The 18,656-nt window shown below is 38.6% G+C and overlaps 1 protein-coding gene across 3 annotated transcripts in view; it reads left to right on the forward strand.

Moving 5' to 3' along the window:
• LOC109422990 (breast carcinoma-amplified sequence 3 homolog) overlaps positions 1 to 18,656 on the forward strand; it is a 33,786-nt gene that overhangs the window by 818 nt on the left and 14,312 nt on the right. The window contains exons 2-5 of one of the 3 annotated variants that reach the window (XM_062845382.1): positions 402 to 1,986; positions 7,474 to 7,849; positions 7,920 to 8,065; positions 8,208 to 8,372. In XM_062845382.1, the coding sequence (XP_062701366.1) occupies positions 402 to 1,986; positions 7,474 to 7,849; positions 7,920 to 8,065; positions 8,208 to 8,372 (2,272 nt within the window). Of the gene's footprint in view, positions 1 to 401; positions 1,987 to 7,473; positions 7,850 to 7,919; positions 8,069 to 8,207; positions 8,373 to 18,656 lie in introns of all 3 variants that reach the window. The other 2 variants (XM_062845383.1, XM_062845381.1) reach the window with 2 other exon arrangements.

The raw sequence follows: 18,656 nt of genomic DNA on the forward strand, positions 1-18,656 counted from the left end.
TTTTAGTACGAGATTACAAAATTACGATGAATTGCAGCTAGAAACATGAAGTGTAGAAACGCAGATAACTTCGTATCATTTTCATCCATGAATTAGAAATTCTTGCATCATATCGTTTATAGAAATTTCCCACATATTACATCAGAAAGTCCAGTAGGAGTTCTTTTATGGATGCCTTATGAATTTTTCAATAATTTTCACTATAAGCATATTTCCTTGAAACTGTTGTAATACGTAAAAGCTTTTCAAACATGATTTGTTTTACTTACACTGATGATTGTAAGGTTATCGAAAATCCCGATGATAGTCACAAGATTGTTTGCCAAAAAGATCAATTTGCTCCGGATTTCGGCAAAAAGAAGTTGTGCATAGTCTAATTTCTTTTCACTACATCTCCACAGGTATGGATCATCCCAGCGAATGGGGAAGCGATCGAGGTGCTCTCGTGGCGTCATGGCAGCGTCAAGTGCTTGCGCGTGCTGCCGACACCGACCGTCGGCGACGGAGAATCGGCCACCGAGCCCAACGACCAGTTCATCCATAAGCGACCGCTTATTGCTCTGTGTGACTCAGCCTCAAGTGGGTTCGTTGGTAGCGGTGGGGGTGGTGGCGGCATGTCGAGCGGGAACCAGTCGCAGTTCTGCTCGATCAACTTCATATCACTGAAGGACGGCGAGAACGTGAAGAGCATCAAGTTCAAGAACCCGATAGTGGACGTTCTCGCGAATCGATCATCGGTGGTGGTGAGCTTTGCGGAGCGTATCGCTGTCTTCGATGCTCGCACGCTTGAAGACCGGCTGACGGTTACGACGTGCCATCCAAGTCCTGGATTGAATCCCAATCCGATTGCACTCGGTCCACGCTGGATTGCGTATGCCGAAAAGAAGCTGGTGCCGTCTAAACGGTCCAGCGGCGGCTGTGATGGAGATGGGGTCACTAGTTATACGGCTACGGTGTTGAATGCGGCAAAAAGCTTAGGAAAGGGTTTACGAGAGCTTGGCGAACAGATGGCCGCTGGATTGACTGGGGGTAGTCATTCGGGACCTAGTTCCTTTAGCGGTAGTACTGGTGGATCAGTGGGAAACGTAGCAAGCGAAGGCAATCAGCCAGGAATTGTTACGATACTTGATATCAAGTATCCGATCAAGGACGTTAGTCCCACCACGGGAACTCCGATTACCAGCACCGGGAATGATCCAATGGTTGCACATTTCGTGGCTCATTCCGAAGCCATTGTAGCGTTACAATTCGATGCTTCCGGAATGATACTGATAACGGCGGATAAGCGTGGACATGATTTCCATGTCTTCCGAATCCATCCGCATCCCAGCGGTCCCTCGCTGGCAGCGGTTCACCATCTGTACATTTTGCATCGCGGAGACACGACAGCCAAAGTGCAGGACATAGCATTCTCGTTAGACTCTCGATGGGTAGCGATCTCAACCTTGCGAGGAACGACGCACGTGTTTCCGGTGACTCCCTACGGGGGCCCAGCCGGAGTTCGAACGCACGGGTCGCCTCACGTTGTAAATAGATTATCTAGATTTCATCGGTCCGCCGGGCTGTCCATTGACGGCCGGTCCAGCAGTCCCGTTTCGAACTTGGAACACCCCTTGTCTCAGACGCCGACATCCGCTTACGCCAATCCACGGATTCCACCGTTTCCGCATCCCACAATAGTGCAACCGCTGGCGCAGCTGAGACAACCGAGCACCCTGGGTTCGCAGTCGACCACCGGCACGAGCGTCAAGAGCGCTGGCAGTAATGGGCGGCAGCGTCACTCATCTTCCTCGTCGGATGACCTGCTGAAGCCTCTTCGCGTTTGTGCCACGTTCGCGAAGGCACGTTCCTGGCTATTGGATCCACCGGGATCGGCTAGGGACACACCGGCCCATCGCATCCAGCGGAAACCGGTCGACTCGCTGTTCATCGTTGCTGCCCACGGGGCTTTGATTCAGTACGATTTGGACCCGAAACATGTAGCCAGTAAGTAGAGATTTTCGCAGTTTTTCTTTTTTATAGTCACTACCGATGAGAAATTTAGGGTCACCTCATGCATTTAATAGCCAGGTAGGGCTATTGACAATTTTTTTTCATTAGGACTGACATTATAGATCCTATTTTGTACTATTACAGAATGTGTATTAAGTTCCCGAAGATTATTTGGGGTCGGCTACATCTTGCTATATGAACAAGCAGAATAATAACTTAGTTTGTTTTGAGCATGTTATTAGTCTGTAAGGCCCTTATCAAAAATCATTGTCGATCTTTTACAAGCTCATATAACTTTGAGATTTTGCGACCGACAAAAATCACAATATTCTTCCAGTTAAAGATTTCGAGGTCATGGTTCACATGTTATGCTAGAATTCTAATTAAAATTCAAAAACTTGACTAACTCAAAATTTTCCCGCTGGCATGTTTTCAAACTTTCCATTTATTCAGTATAGCAAAAAAGCTAACATTTTGTAATTGAAAGATTGATAAATATCCAAATTATCATACCGTGCATAGCTCGAAAAAATAAAAGAAAAAAAAAGTTAGAGCTATGCGATTAAACGAAAAAATGTTGATGAAATTTTTAAAAAATAGTGGGATGTGGCTTCACAATTGATGTTAGAGCATTTAATGGGGAACTAGTGGTGTTACCGATTTTGAATATATTGCTGTGTGCATTCAAAATCCAAATATCAAATGCGGGAGCACCAAATGCGGTAAGATTTTCTAACAAGTAACCCGATGTCAGTGGGAGCTTTCGAATCCTAGGTTGGCGATGATATTGGCTATGGTGCTACGTTGCCTTTGGTAACATGTGTTACCGCGTTTGAGGCGCATTTGGGCACCGTTTGCATCTTGAACGCACATTTTCGTGAATGCAATTCTAGCGCCAGAGATTGTTAAAATAAAAAAAAATAAAGACTTTAAACTATTTTTTTTTATTTTTTTCAAGAAGGAAAAAATAAAAAAAAAAATCCGTAGAAATGCTTGTTTTTGAAGTTGGAAATATTTATTCCACTATTTTTGGTATACGAAAACCACCTACAGGGGATAATCAAAATAATAGGGACAGGTAAATTTTTTACTTTTCAAGAAATGTTAAACTAGCTGTAAATTTTCGGAAAGGACATCAAATATTTTCAAATTTTTACTGTAAGTTCATCAACTAGTTGTGTATCAGTGGTTAAAATTTGGAAAAGATCGGGCTATTCTACACGAAGTAAGAAAGATTCTAGAGAAAGGTAAAAATTTTAGATTTTCGAACTTTGAGCTGTTATATCTCCGCATTCAATAAACCGAATGCAATAAAATTTTGATCATTTATGACGAAAATAATTAGGCATTTAACAACTTTTAACTAAACTTAAAATTCTTAACACGGAAGAAAATTATAACGATTACATTATTTTCCTAAAAATACAACAAATTATCAAAAATTTCAACATCGTTCCAAAATTCGAGATGGTGATTATAGTTTATTTGAATTCCCTCTAGTTGACTTGAATATATATGTTTTGAAGGAAAGCAACCAAATGGACAGTATTAAGTTGAAGATGTAATGAGATTCATATTGAAAATAGATTAATTTACTGAAATAGGTAACATAGAACAAATGAAATCACTATAACTTTTTTTCTTATTAATAATCTCAAATTAAGTCAAACGTTTTTCAATGCTCAAAATGTTATAGCATTCGGTTCATTGAATCCGGAGATATAATAGCTCAAAGTTGGCTATCGGATAATTATACCTTTTTCTAGAATATTTCTTACTTCGTGTAGAATAGCCGGATTTGGACCACTGATACACAACTAGTTGATCAATTTATAGTAAAAATTTGACAATATTTGATGCACTTTTCGAAAAGTTACAGCTAGTTGAACATTTTTTGAAAAGTGAAAATTTTGCCTGTCCCGACTATTTTGACTATCCCCTGTAGATTCCTCCAAAATTTTCTTGAAGGATTCCTTCAGAAAAACTTCTATGGATTTCTTTAAAAATAAATCTTTTAAAATAAAATTTCTTTAACGATTTCATTACGAAAGCATCCATATTTTTCATGGGAATGCTGTTCAAGGATTTTTTTCAGGAGAATCATCCAGGGATTTCTTCAGTAATTTCATGATGAATTCCTTCTAAAAAAATCTTTCAGGGAATCACTCGGAAATATTGTCCAAGGATCCCTTCAGAAATTCTGCAAGGGTTTCATACACATACTCTTCCTGAAGTTTTTTTTTTTTTTGAAAATTTTGCATGGATTGCTTTAGAAAATTCCTTCAGAGTTATCTTCAGAATTTCTACCGAAAACAAAATCTCTAAAGATTCCTTTGAAAATCTCTCCATAATTTTTCTTAGTAATTTATTCATGGTTTCTTGAAAATCCTGCAGAGAGTGCTGCAGAATTTTTTTTTCAGAAAACCTTTCAACGATTCCGTCTGAATGTCTTCCAAGGATTCTTTAACCCTAGTAGTATGTTGGGGCTAATATGACCAAAACAGGCAAGCTGAACATGCACTACGTCATCGTGGTGCAAAAAAACTTAGCAGGGTTATGAAAATCTTCCAGGGATTCCATTAAAAATCTTTCAAACATTTCTCAAGAAATTTCTCCTTAAAGTTTCTATCAGAAATCCTTCGAGAGATTCGTGAAGAAAACCCTCCAGAGATTCCTTCAGAAATACTTCCTGCTATCCTTCATGGGCTTCATCAGTAGTTTTTCCGTGAATTTCTTCTGATATTCAGAATTGCCTTTTGAGAATCCACTTGAGATTCACTAGGAATTTCTTCAATAATTCCTCTAGACAACCTTACACGGATTGCTGCATGAATACCTTAATGGATTGCTTCAAAAATGCCTCCTGCAAGTCCTTCAAAAAATCATGAAATCACATTTTTTCCAAGAATAACTTTTTTTTTTGTTTAGAAATTCCTAAACGAAAATCTAAAAGTTTCCACAGAATTTCATCCAAAAGTATCTTTACAAACTTCCTTGAGATTTTTTTAGTAAATCTTCGGTTGATTCCATCCATAATTACTCCATGAGTTCCTTTAGAAATTCACGTCTCCGACCACCCCCGAAGGATCCAAGCTTTCTTTGTGTATATCAAGCGTATTCTGTATTCAGCGTGCATGTATTCAATATACGGCACAACCGCTTCCGAGTTGATGAAGCAACGGATACCATAGGCAATTATTGGAGTAAAAGTTCATTTTATCCGAGTTATTTTCTTACACAAAAATGTAAGAAAATGTATGCATAATAAAATGTAATAATGACGATAAATATAGCACCGGCGGCCAGGGGGCGTTTATGCAGGAGAGTAAAGTGTGGTTGCAGAGGCATTTCAGGGAGTCTGAAAGGTTTCCAGGGGTGTTTTAAGGAGATTTCACATAGTTTCATGGGGGTATATGGGGTCTCAGAAGCGCTTCAGGAGATCTCAGGGGTATTTCAGGGGGTCTCAGGAGGTTATAAGGGGCCTCAAGGCCTCAGGAGGTTTCAGGAGAATTCCCGCGGATCTCAAGGGGTTTCAGGGAATCTCATGGGCATTTCATGGAGAACCAGAGGCATTTCAAGGGGCTCCCAGGAGACTATAGAGGGTACCAGAAGGCCGCAGGGGCATTTAAGAAGGTCTAATAAAGTGTATCAGGTGAAGTTGCAGGTGTCTCAGGGGCGTTTCACGGCGGCTCAGAGACGTTTCAGGTGATCCCAGTGGTCTCTGGGATACTGCAGTGGATCTCGGGGGATCTCAGGAGTGCTTCGAGATTTTCAGGGGAGGTACCAGGGTTTCAGGGGCTTTTTAGAGAGTCTCAAGGGGATTCCAGGCGGTGCCAGTGTGTCTTATGGGCGTTTTAGAGGCAGATGGCATTTTGCACTGAAAATGTACACAGTGCAGCTCATTTTCATAATAAAAACGTGCACACTTACACACACATACTGTGGAGCATGCCATCTCTGTTTAGACGACCTTACCTCCTGAAACTTTCTAAAATGCATGTGAAATGCCTAAAAACGTCCCCAAAACCCCATGTAACGCTTTTTAATGGATCCTGAAGCCTTCCCTTAATCGTCATTAAAACCTCTTAAAACGCCCCTGAACCCCCAGTAATAATATTGAAAAGTTCCTGAAATCCCCGTAATCCCTTTTAAATACCCCTGAACACCTGTGAAGGCTCCTGAGTCCTGATACCCCATGAAACCCTCTGAAACGCTTCGAAACGCTTCTGAAACTTTTTGAAACGATCTAAAGGAGCTTCTGCGACACCTAAAAAAAAAACCTTTAATCGCCCCTGAAAAATCCATAATCAAATTGAAGAGTATTTGAAATCCTGCTAGTTACTGTCGTTTTTTACACTCTTAAAGGGTCCTTTAACGCCCCCGAAGGTGAAGATATGATAAGACCACACCTTGAATTTCAAAGAGCACAAATTTGAAGAACTGAATTCCATGTGCACTGACTATTGATCAATTGGTCACTACCACTGGGTAACAAATCGATCAACTATTCAGCGACATTCGACATTCGGTTCTTCATATTTGTGATCTTGAAAATTCAAGCTGTGGCTTCGTCATAACTTCCCCTGAAACAACCCTGAAAAAGCTTATTTAAACGCCCCAGAAATGCCTCTAAACGCCTATAAAATCTCCATGATCCCATTGAAACGTCTTTGAAATCACTGTAATTAATTTGAAAAGCCTTTTGAAAGGCCCTTGAAATGCTATAAAATGCCCTGATACCTCTTAGACTGCCCTGCTGCCCTTATAACATTTCTGAGATCCCCCAAAACTCTCTGAATGCCTTGAAACACTCATGAGATCTCTTGTAGCTCCTTGAAAGGACTCCTAAGACCCCTCTGAATCGCCCTTTATACTCTTCGAAACACGCCTGAAACGCGCTTGAAGTACGCCCCGTAATCCCAATGAAAGGCCAACGAAACCTGTCGGAATGCCCTTAAAAGATCGGTTTGCACCTCTTTTTATGCCCTTTTTGCTTCAAGTTAATTAAAAAAAAATCTTGATGCGTACATTGATTTCTCGAATGCTTTCTAAATCAACTAATCTATACTAAAGATCTTTCAAGCCTCTTGACACTGCCGTAAGTTGATATTCATTTTTTAGAAAATTTGGCAACTTTAGGTTAAGTTTGCATACAATTTTTTTGGTAAAAGTTTCCCATAAATCTTGAAGGTTGCTTTGGTTTATTATCTTTCGAATGAGACCTAGGGTTTTGAAATTGGACGCAAAATGGCGGAGATATGGGCCTGAGGGGATGACCTCATAAAAAAAATCTCATCCAAATTTTTATCGAAATATGGAACCTGCAAACGCAATTGATCGCGTTCAAATTATGGACAGTTCTTTGAGACGCAAAGGGATCAAAAAGACTTTGCTCCGGGTCGATGTCACAACTTTAATTTTCCCATACAACGTTGACCCATACTAATATTTTGTTATTGTTACGCCCTTGCAATCTTCCAGACATCCCCAAAGAGAAGGTCTGCGACGACACACCGATCGAGCTGGAAGTGGAAGCCAAGGCACAGTGGACCCTTCAGCGCCAGGAAAGTGCCACCGCAAGTGACATACAGCCACCGCTTCCGTTGGACAACTGGCTGGTGAAGGACCGCTTCCTGGAGGATACCGTTGCGGATGTAGTCAGCGATTACGGAAGCTTCGACTATCATCATCGGGGAACCGTTGGTGGTGGGGGTAGTGACCATCGAGGCAGTACCAGTAGCATCGATCATGATGACCGTTGGCTGTCGCAGGTGGAAATAATCACACATGCCGGGCCGCATCGGCGCCTCTGGATGGGACCGCAGTTTATGTTCAAAACATATAATACACCTAGCGGGTTTGTGTTCCGGTTGAGTGTCACAGTTGAACCTGAATAGTAATTCTTGAAATTTCACGTATCATTCCAGATCCCCGTTGACGTCGATTGACACCGAATCGGTGGAGATCGGTCCCGGAACCATGGTGAACCGCCCGGCTCGCTCCAACCCGATGAATATGCCCATCTCTGGAGGTATGAGGCCATTGGTACCCATACTCATTGAATCTGGATCATGTAGTAATTCACAAGCTGCCTTCGTCCACAAGAACCATAAGAAATTTCTAATTTCGATTTCTTTTCTATTTTCGTTCACTTCCGCCCATGCTGCATGTATCTTGGATTATTTCATTTGATTGAACTGGAATTAATCGAGCAGGTAGCTACGAACAAAGTCCCCGAATGATGAACATGAACGAATTCCGGCATCACGAAAATCTGGACACGGAATTCTCTTCGCTGGGACCGGTCGAGTCCCAGCTGAGGGAAGATCTGGCCGATGCCATGCGGGAATCACCGCTGATTTCCGGACGAGACACCACAGGTAGGATTCAGTATAAATTTGTGTGTACTGTGTGCCATTTGTTTAGTAGTAAATCAAAAACTGTTCCGCTTGTTTCATTGAATTTCTATAGTTTCGGTTTAAATTTTTGTTCTGTCTAGTTTCTAACTTTTGTGTTCTACCTTTTCTTTTTTTCTTATTTTGTAGTTAATGTGAATGGTATTGAGTAATCTGTAGCTATCTGTGATCTCTAGAACCTAGGTGTAAAGCCAGAGTAGCATTTCCTAATTGGGGATCACAGGCAATTTCACCCACAACTCCATCCGCCTACACACAATTAATTCTCTATGCAAATCAAACACCACAGACTGATGATAGACAAACAGGTGCTGGGATGTGTGTATACAATGACTACCTATAGTGGCTTTTGAACCGGTGATAAGATTCTCCCGTTATGGAGACAAGATGCCCCACTTTTAAACGAGATGTGAGAATGCTTTCGTCGTTCTGTTCTATAGCTGTATTATTTATTTATTACGTTGGCTTTGTCTGAATAATAATCAACTGCTTGTTTAAGTAATGCTGGTTTTATTTTGGTTTGTTTGAATTTCTCCCTGGACCGGAACGGCAGTAGCAATCTGCTTCTAGAAGTATTACTAGATGTTGTGTTGTCTATCTCAGTTACATTTCAAACCTGAAATAAAGAAACCAGCTATCTCACCATTCTGTTGTGAGTAGATTTAATACCATCACCAAACCCGTCTCGCTTTTGTCTACCGTGGGTTGTGCATTCCCGCCTGCGCTTTATCATTCTTTCATGTAACGATTCACAGGCTACAATGTTTACTATAGCGCCATCTATTGGGGAGCACGCTTAAATTAATAATCCTGAAACTAGATTCACCGCAAAACTGAGTAAGGGCTGTATCCGTTCGTCTTGATTAAATTGTGATTGATAACGTCTTTCTGTCACAAATTTGAGTTTCTGTTAATTTAAATGAAAATATTTTTTTATTCTAAAATGCAGGAGTTTTCAATACCTATTAGCGACAAGATTCTCTCAGGATTTCATTTATCCACAGATCCATGGTGCACTTATCCACAAACTCATACAGGAACTTTCTTGTGCGTCTACAGTTAGAAATTTCTTCGTTTTTTTTTTAATTTTTACTTACAAATATCTGTATGAGTTCATTGGGACTCTTGGGAGAAACTTTTTTTTTTTTGACGTATTCCTCAAAGATTTGCTTTGAGGGATTCTTTCAGCAATCCCTTACATATTCCTCCAGTTAATCCTTGATCTAGGCCCCCATCAAATCTCACTTTATGAATTAAGGGGCGATTTCTTCACCCTGGCTTAAGCGTTAAGCCAGGTTTAACTGTATGGGTAAGCCTGGCTTACCGGTTAAGCCGAGGTGAAGAAATCGGCCCTAAATGTGAAACAAGAAACTTAAGTAGTGCCTGAAACATCTGGTGATTGTATTTTTATCACAAGAACTTCAAAATACTCTCTACTACCAAGATATTTGTGACATGTTGGTAGTTCTAATTGGAAAGACTTCAGGTGCTCATGAAATTTCAAAATTCTTGCAAAAGTTGTTAACATCTTTTCATTTTAATTAGCTACAATGACAGAAAAGCTTTCACATCCCAAGTAACAATTCCATCGCTGATTGGTTTTGTTTGATTTTTATTAATGTTTTCTTACAGCAATAATTAAAACTCACAGTTTTATAACTGCTTTTATGAAAACCATCAATAAAATGTTTTATAGTACACTTGAAGATATCCATAAAGATAGATTTTAAGAGTAAACAAAACTTTCCGATATGTAAACCTTCTGGCAATTATTATTACCGCAATAAAACTGTTAAAACTCTCAACAGATGGCGATCCGTTCGATTAGTAACGACATCTGTTGGTGGAAAAGCAGAAACTACGACACTGCTAGGTTTATTGTGGTCATCATAAAAGTAAACTTGCTTTCGTTTTATTTTCGCTGATTATGGTCGTCGCCATATTGAAGAATTAGCTTACGTGAATGAAAAATAGTTAATTTTGCTTAAATTAGCAATGAATTGGTAGTTTGCAACCATTTTCATAACATGCTCACATAAATAAACTCTCTCTGCTGAGTTTTCTTGTGATTCGGGGTAGTTTTACTAAATTCACAAATTGATTTATTTCATTCCAAGATGATAATATTCACTATTTTCGAAGCGCATTAATTTTATGATTCTGCAACCCCAATATTCACGGTAAATTCGAATGCGCATAAGCCTACCAGCACAATTACTACTAAAATACTACTTTGAAATAATCGCTTTCTACTTACGAATGATGTATCCTCCTGAACTTTACGTGCCATCGAAGAAGCTTCACTGCATCTTGAGCTGTCATAGTTTTTGTTGAAAAAAAAAACAACAACAATCGAGAATGGGAAATATTTCAACTAGGTTTTAAAACGGGTTTATTGCTACTCTTAATGCGGTTTGCAAAACCTCTTCGAGTGTGGTCTACTTAGCCGGAAGATGCTCTTAAAGAGGTTATCAAGAGGTTTTGATGTATGATTCAGTTTTATTGCAAGTTTTATAAAATTGGTCATGAAGATCTGTTGTAGAGCCGAACAAAACTTAAAATGTTACTTGGGATTGAAACTAAAATAACGTTTGTTGAATTTACACATTGAAATTCTTTTGAAATTATGTGAATTATTATAGTTTCAAACAGAATTCCCAATTTAAAATCCATGTGAAATACTGTTTGATTTAACAATCCAGTGTTATATGGCGCCCCTGGTAAAAATAAACATATTTTCTAATTTAACTGGCCATTCTCTCGGCATCGAAAAGAAATGTAAAAACCACAAAATTTAACATGAAATCAAACAGAGTATTCCGATGCAAATATTTTACTGATAAATCCCTCGGTCAACCAAGCAGTATTTTTTGCAAAGCATTTACAACTTTGCAAATGCTGGAGAAAGTATAATTTTCATGTTATGCAAAGCCGTTGAAAAAAAAAACATTATTGAAAATTACCTTTAATTAGTTCTGCATACAAGGTAAGGCATTTTTGAAAAGTTATAATTTGATTATTCAGGAAATTCCCTAATTTTTCATTGAGCATCTTTTTTTTTCTTTTTTTATATAAATAATTATAAACTAGAGAAAAATAAGCATGCTGTTTTCCAATGAATACATTATTTATTAAAAGTAAAAGAAAACTATTTTTGAAACTACTATAATATTGTAGATATCAAACCTGACAACCCATGTCACAAGCATGAAACTCTTGTTATTTCAATCAGATTTCTGATTGAGGAACAACATATACATAACAACATATAGGATTCGTACATTCTCATTGCGGTCAAAACAATTTCAAATTCCTTTTGATTTTGCGTCAAATATTGTTAATTTTACCGTACACTCTAAGATCAGCTCGGTATTTCCACCATCTTTTTACTGAGTTCTCAACAGCAGATTTAACTCGGTACGCTCGGTTATTTATTTTGCGGATATTCTGTAAATGAGTTACCCAGCTCAGCTCACAAACTGTCAAAAGTTACTGAAGGACGGTAAATATCGTTACTGGTGAACGGTAAAAACGATTACCGAGTGTACCGAAATAAATCTGCTGTTGAAAACTCAGTAAAAAGATGGAAAAAATACTGAACTCAGTGAAAAAATTACTGAGCTGGAACATCTGAATCTTAGTGTGTAGATTTTTCTGCGTGTTGTCTTGTGCAACAGCAAAATATGTTTTACCGGAAATACTGCAGATACCCTTCGCCTAGAATCTGAAGGATTTCCAGAACTCAGAATAATGGCCATTTCAGGAATTTCTATCGGAAATCAGAAGAATTTTTGGAATTCTTGGGTTTGATTTCCGGTAGAAAACTTACCGGCTATTCGAGTTCTTCAGATTTTCTTCCTGAAATTAGGTTTTGGCGAATATGGCGAACTCCTGACAAAATCCAAAAATTTCTTGAAGAAGTTGCAGAAGCAATTTGTGGAAAATACTAATAGCTACAGGGAATTACAGAGGATAGACAAAATGATCGGGACAGGCAAAATTTTCACTTTTCAAAAAATGTTCAATTAGCTGTGACTTTTCGAAAAGTGCATCAAATATTCTCAAATTTATACTGTAAGTTCTTCAACTAGTTGTGTATCAGTGGACAAAATTTGGAAAAGATCGGACAATTCTTTACGAAGTTATAAAGATTTTTGAAAATGGTAAAATTATCCGATAGCCAACTTAGAGCTGTTATATCTCCGGATTCAATTAACCGAATGTAATGAAATTTTGACTATTAATGACTTATATTATGAGTTATGAAAAACCATTGACTTAACTTAATATTCTTAACACGGAAGAAAATTATAACGATTAGATTATTCTTCTAATAAAACACCAAATTATCCAAAACATTAACATCGTTTCAAAATTCAAGATGCAAATTATTGTTCATTTAGCTTCCCTCTAATTGACTTATATATGAATGCGTTTTGAAGGAAAGTAACAACATAGCCGCCAATAATTTGAAAAAGTAAAGGGATGCATATTAAAAATAGACCAATTTACTAAAAAATCGTGAAAAAAATAAAATCGCTACAACTTTTTCGCCTATTAAAAATTTCAAGTTAAGTCAAATGTTTTCCAGAGTTCATTATATAAGTCATGAATGGTCAAAATTTCATAGCAATCGGTTCATTGAATCCGGAGGTATAACAGCTCAAATTTGGCTATCGGATAATTTTATCTTTTTCAAAAATCTTTATAACTTCGTGAAGAATTGTCCGATCTTTTCCAAATTTTGTCCACTAATACACAACTAGTTGAAGAACTTACAGTAAAAATTTGAGAATATTCGATGCACTTTTCGAAAAGTTACAGCTAGTTGAACATTTTTTGGAAAATGAAAATTTTGCCTGTCCCGATCATTTTGTCTATCCCCTGTATATAAAAAATGAAGTCAGAAATACCATCAGGAACTCATAATGGATTTCCGCTGTAATTTCTTCAAGTATTGCAATGAGAATTTCCGCAAAAACTATAGAATTTTCAAAAAAATATTTTTTTTTTCGGGAGATTGCCAGAAACTCCCCTAGCAGTTGCGTAAGAACTGTTTATGCTTACATTTCTGAAAAAGCATGGTAATCGACAGCAATTCTTCTAGATATTGCACTAGAGATAACGCTAGAAATTCTCTGTGGAGCTTTTCAGGAAGAACCTGGATAACCGGAAATCCTCAGGAAATTTTATTTAACAGAGAAGAACCTGGAATACTCAGGAAATATCGTAAATACTTAAAGAAATTTTGCACCGACGAAAAAAACTATAAAACATTGGGTCGTACGAATAGAAAGAAGCGAATTTTATTACATGTCAATCTATTCAAAAATATAGTCCTACAGAGTTTACTACAGAATGGGTCTGATTAAAAAGATTTCGATTATGTAGAAAATCGGCTACAACGGTTTTTTCAGAAATTCTGTCAGGGTTTCACGGTGTGTCTGGTAGAAGAAATTTATTACAAAAAAATAAGCATCGCTAATTTTTACGTTACGTGAAAGTTGACGCTACTACCTTTCATTCAAGCCCAACATCGAAATATTCCATCGGGGGAACTTTTTCATACAAAAATTGGGTATGTTTGTTAAGTAGAAACAGGGATTAATTTGGAACTGTTCATTTTGTATGGGGAAAAACAGTATTCTGAAAAAGTTGTTCGAGATCCCTCGGTGGATTTTTTTGAGGGACCGTGCAAATGAAAGCTGGAAGCCTCTATTTTTGAATAGCGAAAAATTTGGCGATGCCCAATTTTTTGTTATAAACCTTTCCCATACACACGCCGTGGTTTCTTTTTGGAATTTCTGTTTTGAAAATACATTTTAAATTCCTCTCAGGGTTTTTTGCACGATTCCTTCCGTATTTTCTCGAGCAGAAGAAAATAACAAGAGAATAAATAACATATCAAAGTATTTATCTTAAATACTACCATACCTTGATATGCCCTTCACTAGGTGTTAATAAGAGGCAAAATAACAAAAACAAATACCAAAATTTTGTATAAATAACACTTAGAAAATAACAAGTCTTGTTATTTCAATAATGAATGCATACCTACAATTTCAAGTGCTGTATTTGTTATCCCAAAGTTATTGAATAGCAAACTAATAACATTTCTTGTTATTAAATGTTTCATTTGTTCGATGACTTCATGCTAAACTTCACTGCTAAACCAACAAATACTTCATCAATACTAAACTCTGCTCAAATACCTCCAACTGTTATTGTGATGTTCTCATAACATTTTGTAGAATAACGCAGCAATAACAATTTTAGGTATTAGAGCACACGTTGCTCTTTGCATGGTATTTGTAAGGTATGTCCTTCTGCTCGGGTTTTCACGCCATTTGTCTAGTTTTCCTTTTTGAACTCCTTCCGGATCAGCTTTTTCCAAAATTCTTTCTTGAGAATCTTCTAGAATTCCGGAATTTTTACATACAGAATTTCATATCATACAGAATTTCTTTAGAGATTTTCCCAGTATTGCTCCCAGAGTTCGCGTGGCTTTCTACCAGGATTTATCTCGGGAGAAACTCTGAATAATAATTCTTGCGCATTTTTCCTTAAAATCCATTTATGGAATCATAGATATGCCACGAGTACATCCGCGAAAAGCGTTTTTTTTTTCAATTAATTGCCCAAGGCTAAGTGACTTATTGTAAGAAATCATTGATAGCAGTTCTCGTCAGGAAAATATGAGTTAAGTTTTAAATACCTCATGGGGCAAGAGTCCATCCTAAATATCCTTTAAAGCGTATGTCAACAAACAATTTATATTTATTTTGTTTAGTTTTCAAATTGTATATTTTGTATTAAATCATAATAATTCTAATAGAGGTAATGAGCTACAGAGGAAAAATATCACTGGCGTTGCTGTTGCTGGTGGAGATAGACAGAGATGTAAAGTGTCAAAGCGAAAAACGATACAAAAAACATTTGAGATCATTTGTTCTTGTTATCTTTTACCTCTATTGTCTGTATTCTGTGTGACTCTTCTGAGATTTCATATGGGTCTCTTGCAGGAATTTGTCCTTTTTTTCAGGCATGCCTTCTTGAGTTTCTTTACTCATTCCTCCTTGCGTTCTTCAGGCATTCTTCTTTAAATTCCTTCACAAGTTTTTCTCTGACATATTTTAAAGATTTGTTCTGGATTTCCGTTAGCGATCTCCAGAATTAAATAAAAACGGAATTCTTCAAGATTTTCTTCAAGAATTCTTTCGGAATTTCATCCGGAAGTTATCCTAGTGCTCTTTCAGGAATTCTACTACATAGGGGTTCCAGGGGTTCGAAATGTTAATTCTCCAGGGATGCCGTATGGAATGCCTCCCGGGTTTTCTCGTGGGATTGCACCAGGGACTTCTTTTGGAATTCCCTCAGGGATTCGTTCAGAAATCTACTCATTCCAGAGATTATTCCGGAAATATTCGAGGGTTTTTAGATCTGTTCCACTGCTTTTTTTTGTAGAACTCCTCCAGGGATTTCTCCAAGAAGTTCTCCTCTGATCTCTCCTAGAACCTTTCCAGAGATCCTCCAGGATTTTTTTCAGGAATACTCCAGATTTTTCTCCAGGGATTCATCCTGCAATGCTTGCAGCTGCAAGCATTTCTATTGAAATTCTGCCAAATATTGCGTTAGGAATTTCGTAAGAGATTTCTTTTTGCATATCTCCTGTGATTCCTCTTGGGATCCTTTCAGGAATATTTGAGTTCCTTCAGGGATTCCTCTTGGAATTTATCAGGGATTTTTCCTAAACTTCCTAGTATAAATTTCCCCTGAAATCCCATCGGAAATTATTCCTTGAATTTCTTCAAGGATTCCTCCTGGAAATTCTTCGAGTATTACTTCTGTGATTCCTTCAAGGATTCATCCTGGGATTGCCTCTGGGATTCCTGCTGGTATTATTCCACAGATTCCTATAGGAATTACTGCATGGATTCCTTCTGGGATCTCTTCTGCAGATTCCTCCTAGAATTCATTCTGGGATTCCTCCTGGAAAAACTGCTGGGGTTTCTCCAGATATTAGTTCTGGAATTTTTCCTGAAATTGTTTCCGGGATTCTTCCAGGACTTAATACAATAATTTCTCCTTGGAATTACTTGTGGGATTTTTTTTCTGGAATTACTTCAGGAATTCCTTCTGTAATTCCTTAAAAAACATTTTTTGGAATTACTTCAGGTATTTATGCTTTAGTTCCTTTAAAAATTTCTTCTGGATTTCCTTCAAGATTTTTTTCTGAAGCCCTTCAGGGATACTTCCTGGAATTTCTTCTGGCATTACTTCAAGGATTCCCCATGGAATTACTTCAAAACTTCAGAGATTTCTCCTAGAATTTCTTCAGGGATATTTTCTGGAGCTTATTCTGGGATTCTACCTGGAATTGCTGCTGCGATTCTCCTGGAAATCCTTTAGAGATTACTTCTGGAACTACTAACTATTCCTGGGATTTCCTCGTGTAATTCATCCAGGGATGCTTACTAGGTTTCTGTTTGCGATTCCTTTCTATAATTCTTTCGGGTATTTCTCATGCAGCTTCTTCAGAAATTACTCCTGGCCTATTGTGATTTCTTTTGGCACGCCTTCAAGTATTTCTCCTACAATTACTTCAGAGATTCTCCCTGGAATACGTTCAGCAATTCCCCCTAAAACCCCTTTAGGAAGTTTATTTAGAATTTCTTCTAAGATTCCCGCTGGAATTCCTTCAAAGAATCCCTATGGAACACTGATATATGTTGCCCTTTACTGGCATTTACCAGGTTAGCTGGTATGTCATAAACATACAGAAAAACTTGTAGTTAGAAGACACAGAATGTTGCTAATTGACAAATTGAGGGATGAATTTTTGAAAAAAATCGCGTTCTGGTGGGATTCGAACCCACGACCCCGTATTCGCTAGACCGGTGCTTTAACCAACTAAGCCACAGAACAGGTGATAATTCTGCGGAATAGAAAGCCAAACTGAGCCCGAGCCCTCACCATGAACATTCACTTTTTCAAGAACCATCTATCACTCTTTCGGCTTAGATGTCAATCCACAACACAGCCTCGTTTGTGCCCAACAACTACAAGTGAGAGCGTATTATTTTTATTTGAAGCCGAGACTTACTCTCGCACTCCGCATACCTAGCCACCAAGCAGTCTGTTTGCTGGTGTCTAATTCAGTATGCGTCGAGAGCTCGGCACGGTCGCACGCTCCACGACCAACTGCGCCGATGACGCAAGGTAGGGTACACTGATATATGTTGCCCTTTACTGGCATTTACCAGGTTGGGCACAAACGAGGCTGTGTTGTGGATTGACATCTAAGCCGAAAGAGTGATAGATGGTTCTTGAAAAAGTGAATGTTCATGGTGAGGGCTCGGGCTCAGTTTGGCTTTCTATTCCGCAGAATTATCACCTGTTCTGTGGCTTAGTTGGTTAAAGCACCGGTCTAGCGAATACGGGGTCGTGGGTTCGAATCCCACCAGAACGCGATTTTTTTCAAAAATTCATCCCTCAATTTGTCAATTAGCAACATTCTGTGTCTTCTAACTACAAGTTTTTCTGTATGTTTATGACATACCAGCTAACCTGGTAAATGCCAGTAAAGGGCAACATATATCAGTGTACCCTACCTTGCGTCATCAGCGCAGTTGGTCGTGGAGCGTGCGACCGTGCCGAGCTCTCGACGCATACTGAATTAGACACCAGCAAACAGACTGCTTGGTGGCTAGGTATGCGGAGTGCGAGAGTAAGTCTCGGCTTCAAATAAAAATAATACGCTCTCACTTGTAGTTGTTGGGCACAAACGAGGCTGTGTTGTGGATTGACATCTAAGCCGAAAGAGTGATAGATGGTTCTTGAAAAAGTGAATGTTCATGGTGAGGGCTCGGGCTCAGTTTGGCTTTCTATTCCGCAGAATTATCACCTGTTCTGTGGCTTAGTTGGTTAAAGCACCGGTCTAGCGAATACGGGGTCGTGGGTTCGAATCCCACCAGAACGCGATTTTTTTCAAAAATTCATCCCTCAATTTGTCAATTAGCAACATTCTGTGTCTTCTAACTACAAGTTTTTCTGTATGTTTATGACATACCAGCTAACCTGGTAAATGCCAGTAAAGGGCAACATATATCAGTGTACCCTACCTTGCGTCATCGGCGCAGTTGGTCGTGGAGCGTGCGACCGTGCCGAGCTCTCAACGCATACTGAATTAGACACCAGCAAACAGACTGCTTGGTGGCTAGGTATGCGGAGTGCGAGAGTAAGTCTCGG

The sequence above is a fragment of the Aedes albopictus genome, chromosome 1 (assembly GCF_035046485.1).
Source record: "Aedes albopictus strain Foshan chromosome 1, AalbF5, whole genome shotgun sequence".
NCBI classification, from domain to species: Eukaryota; Metazoa; Arthropoda; class Insecta; order Diptera; family Culicidae; genus Aedes; species Aedes albopictus.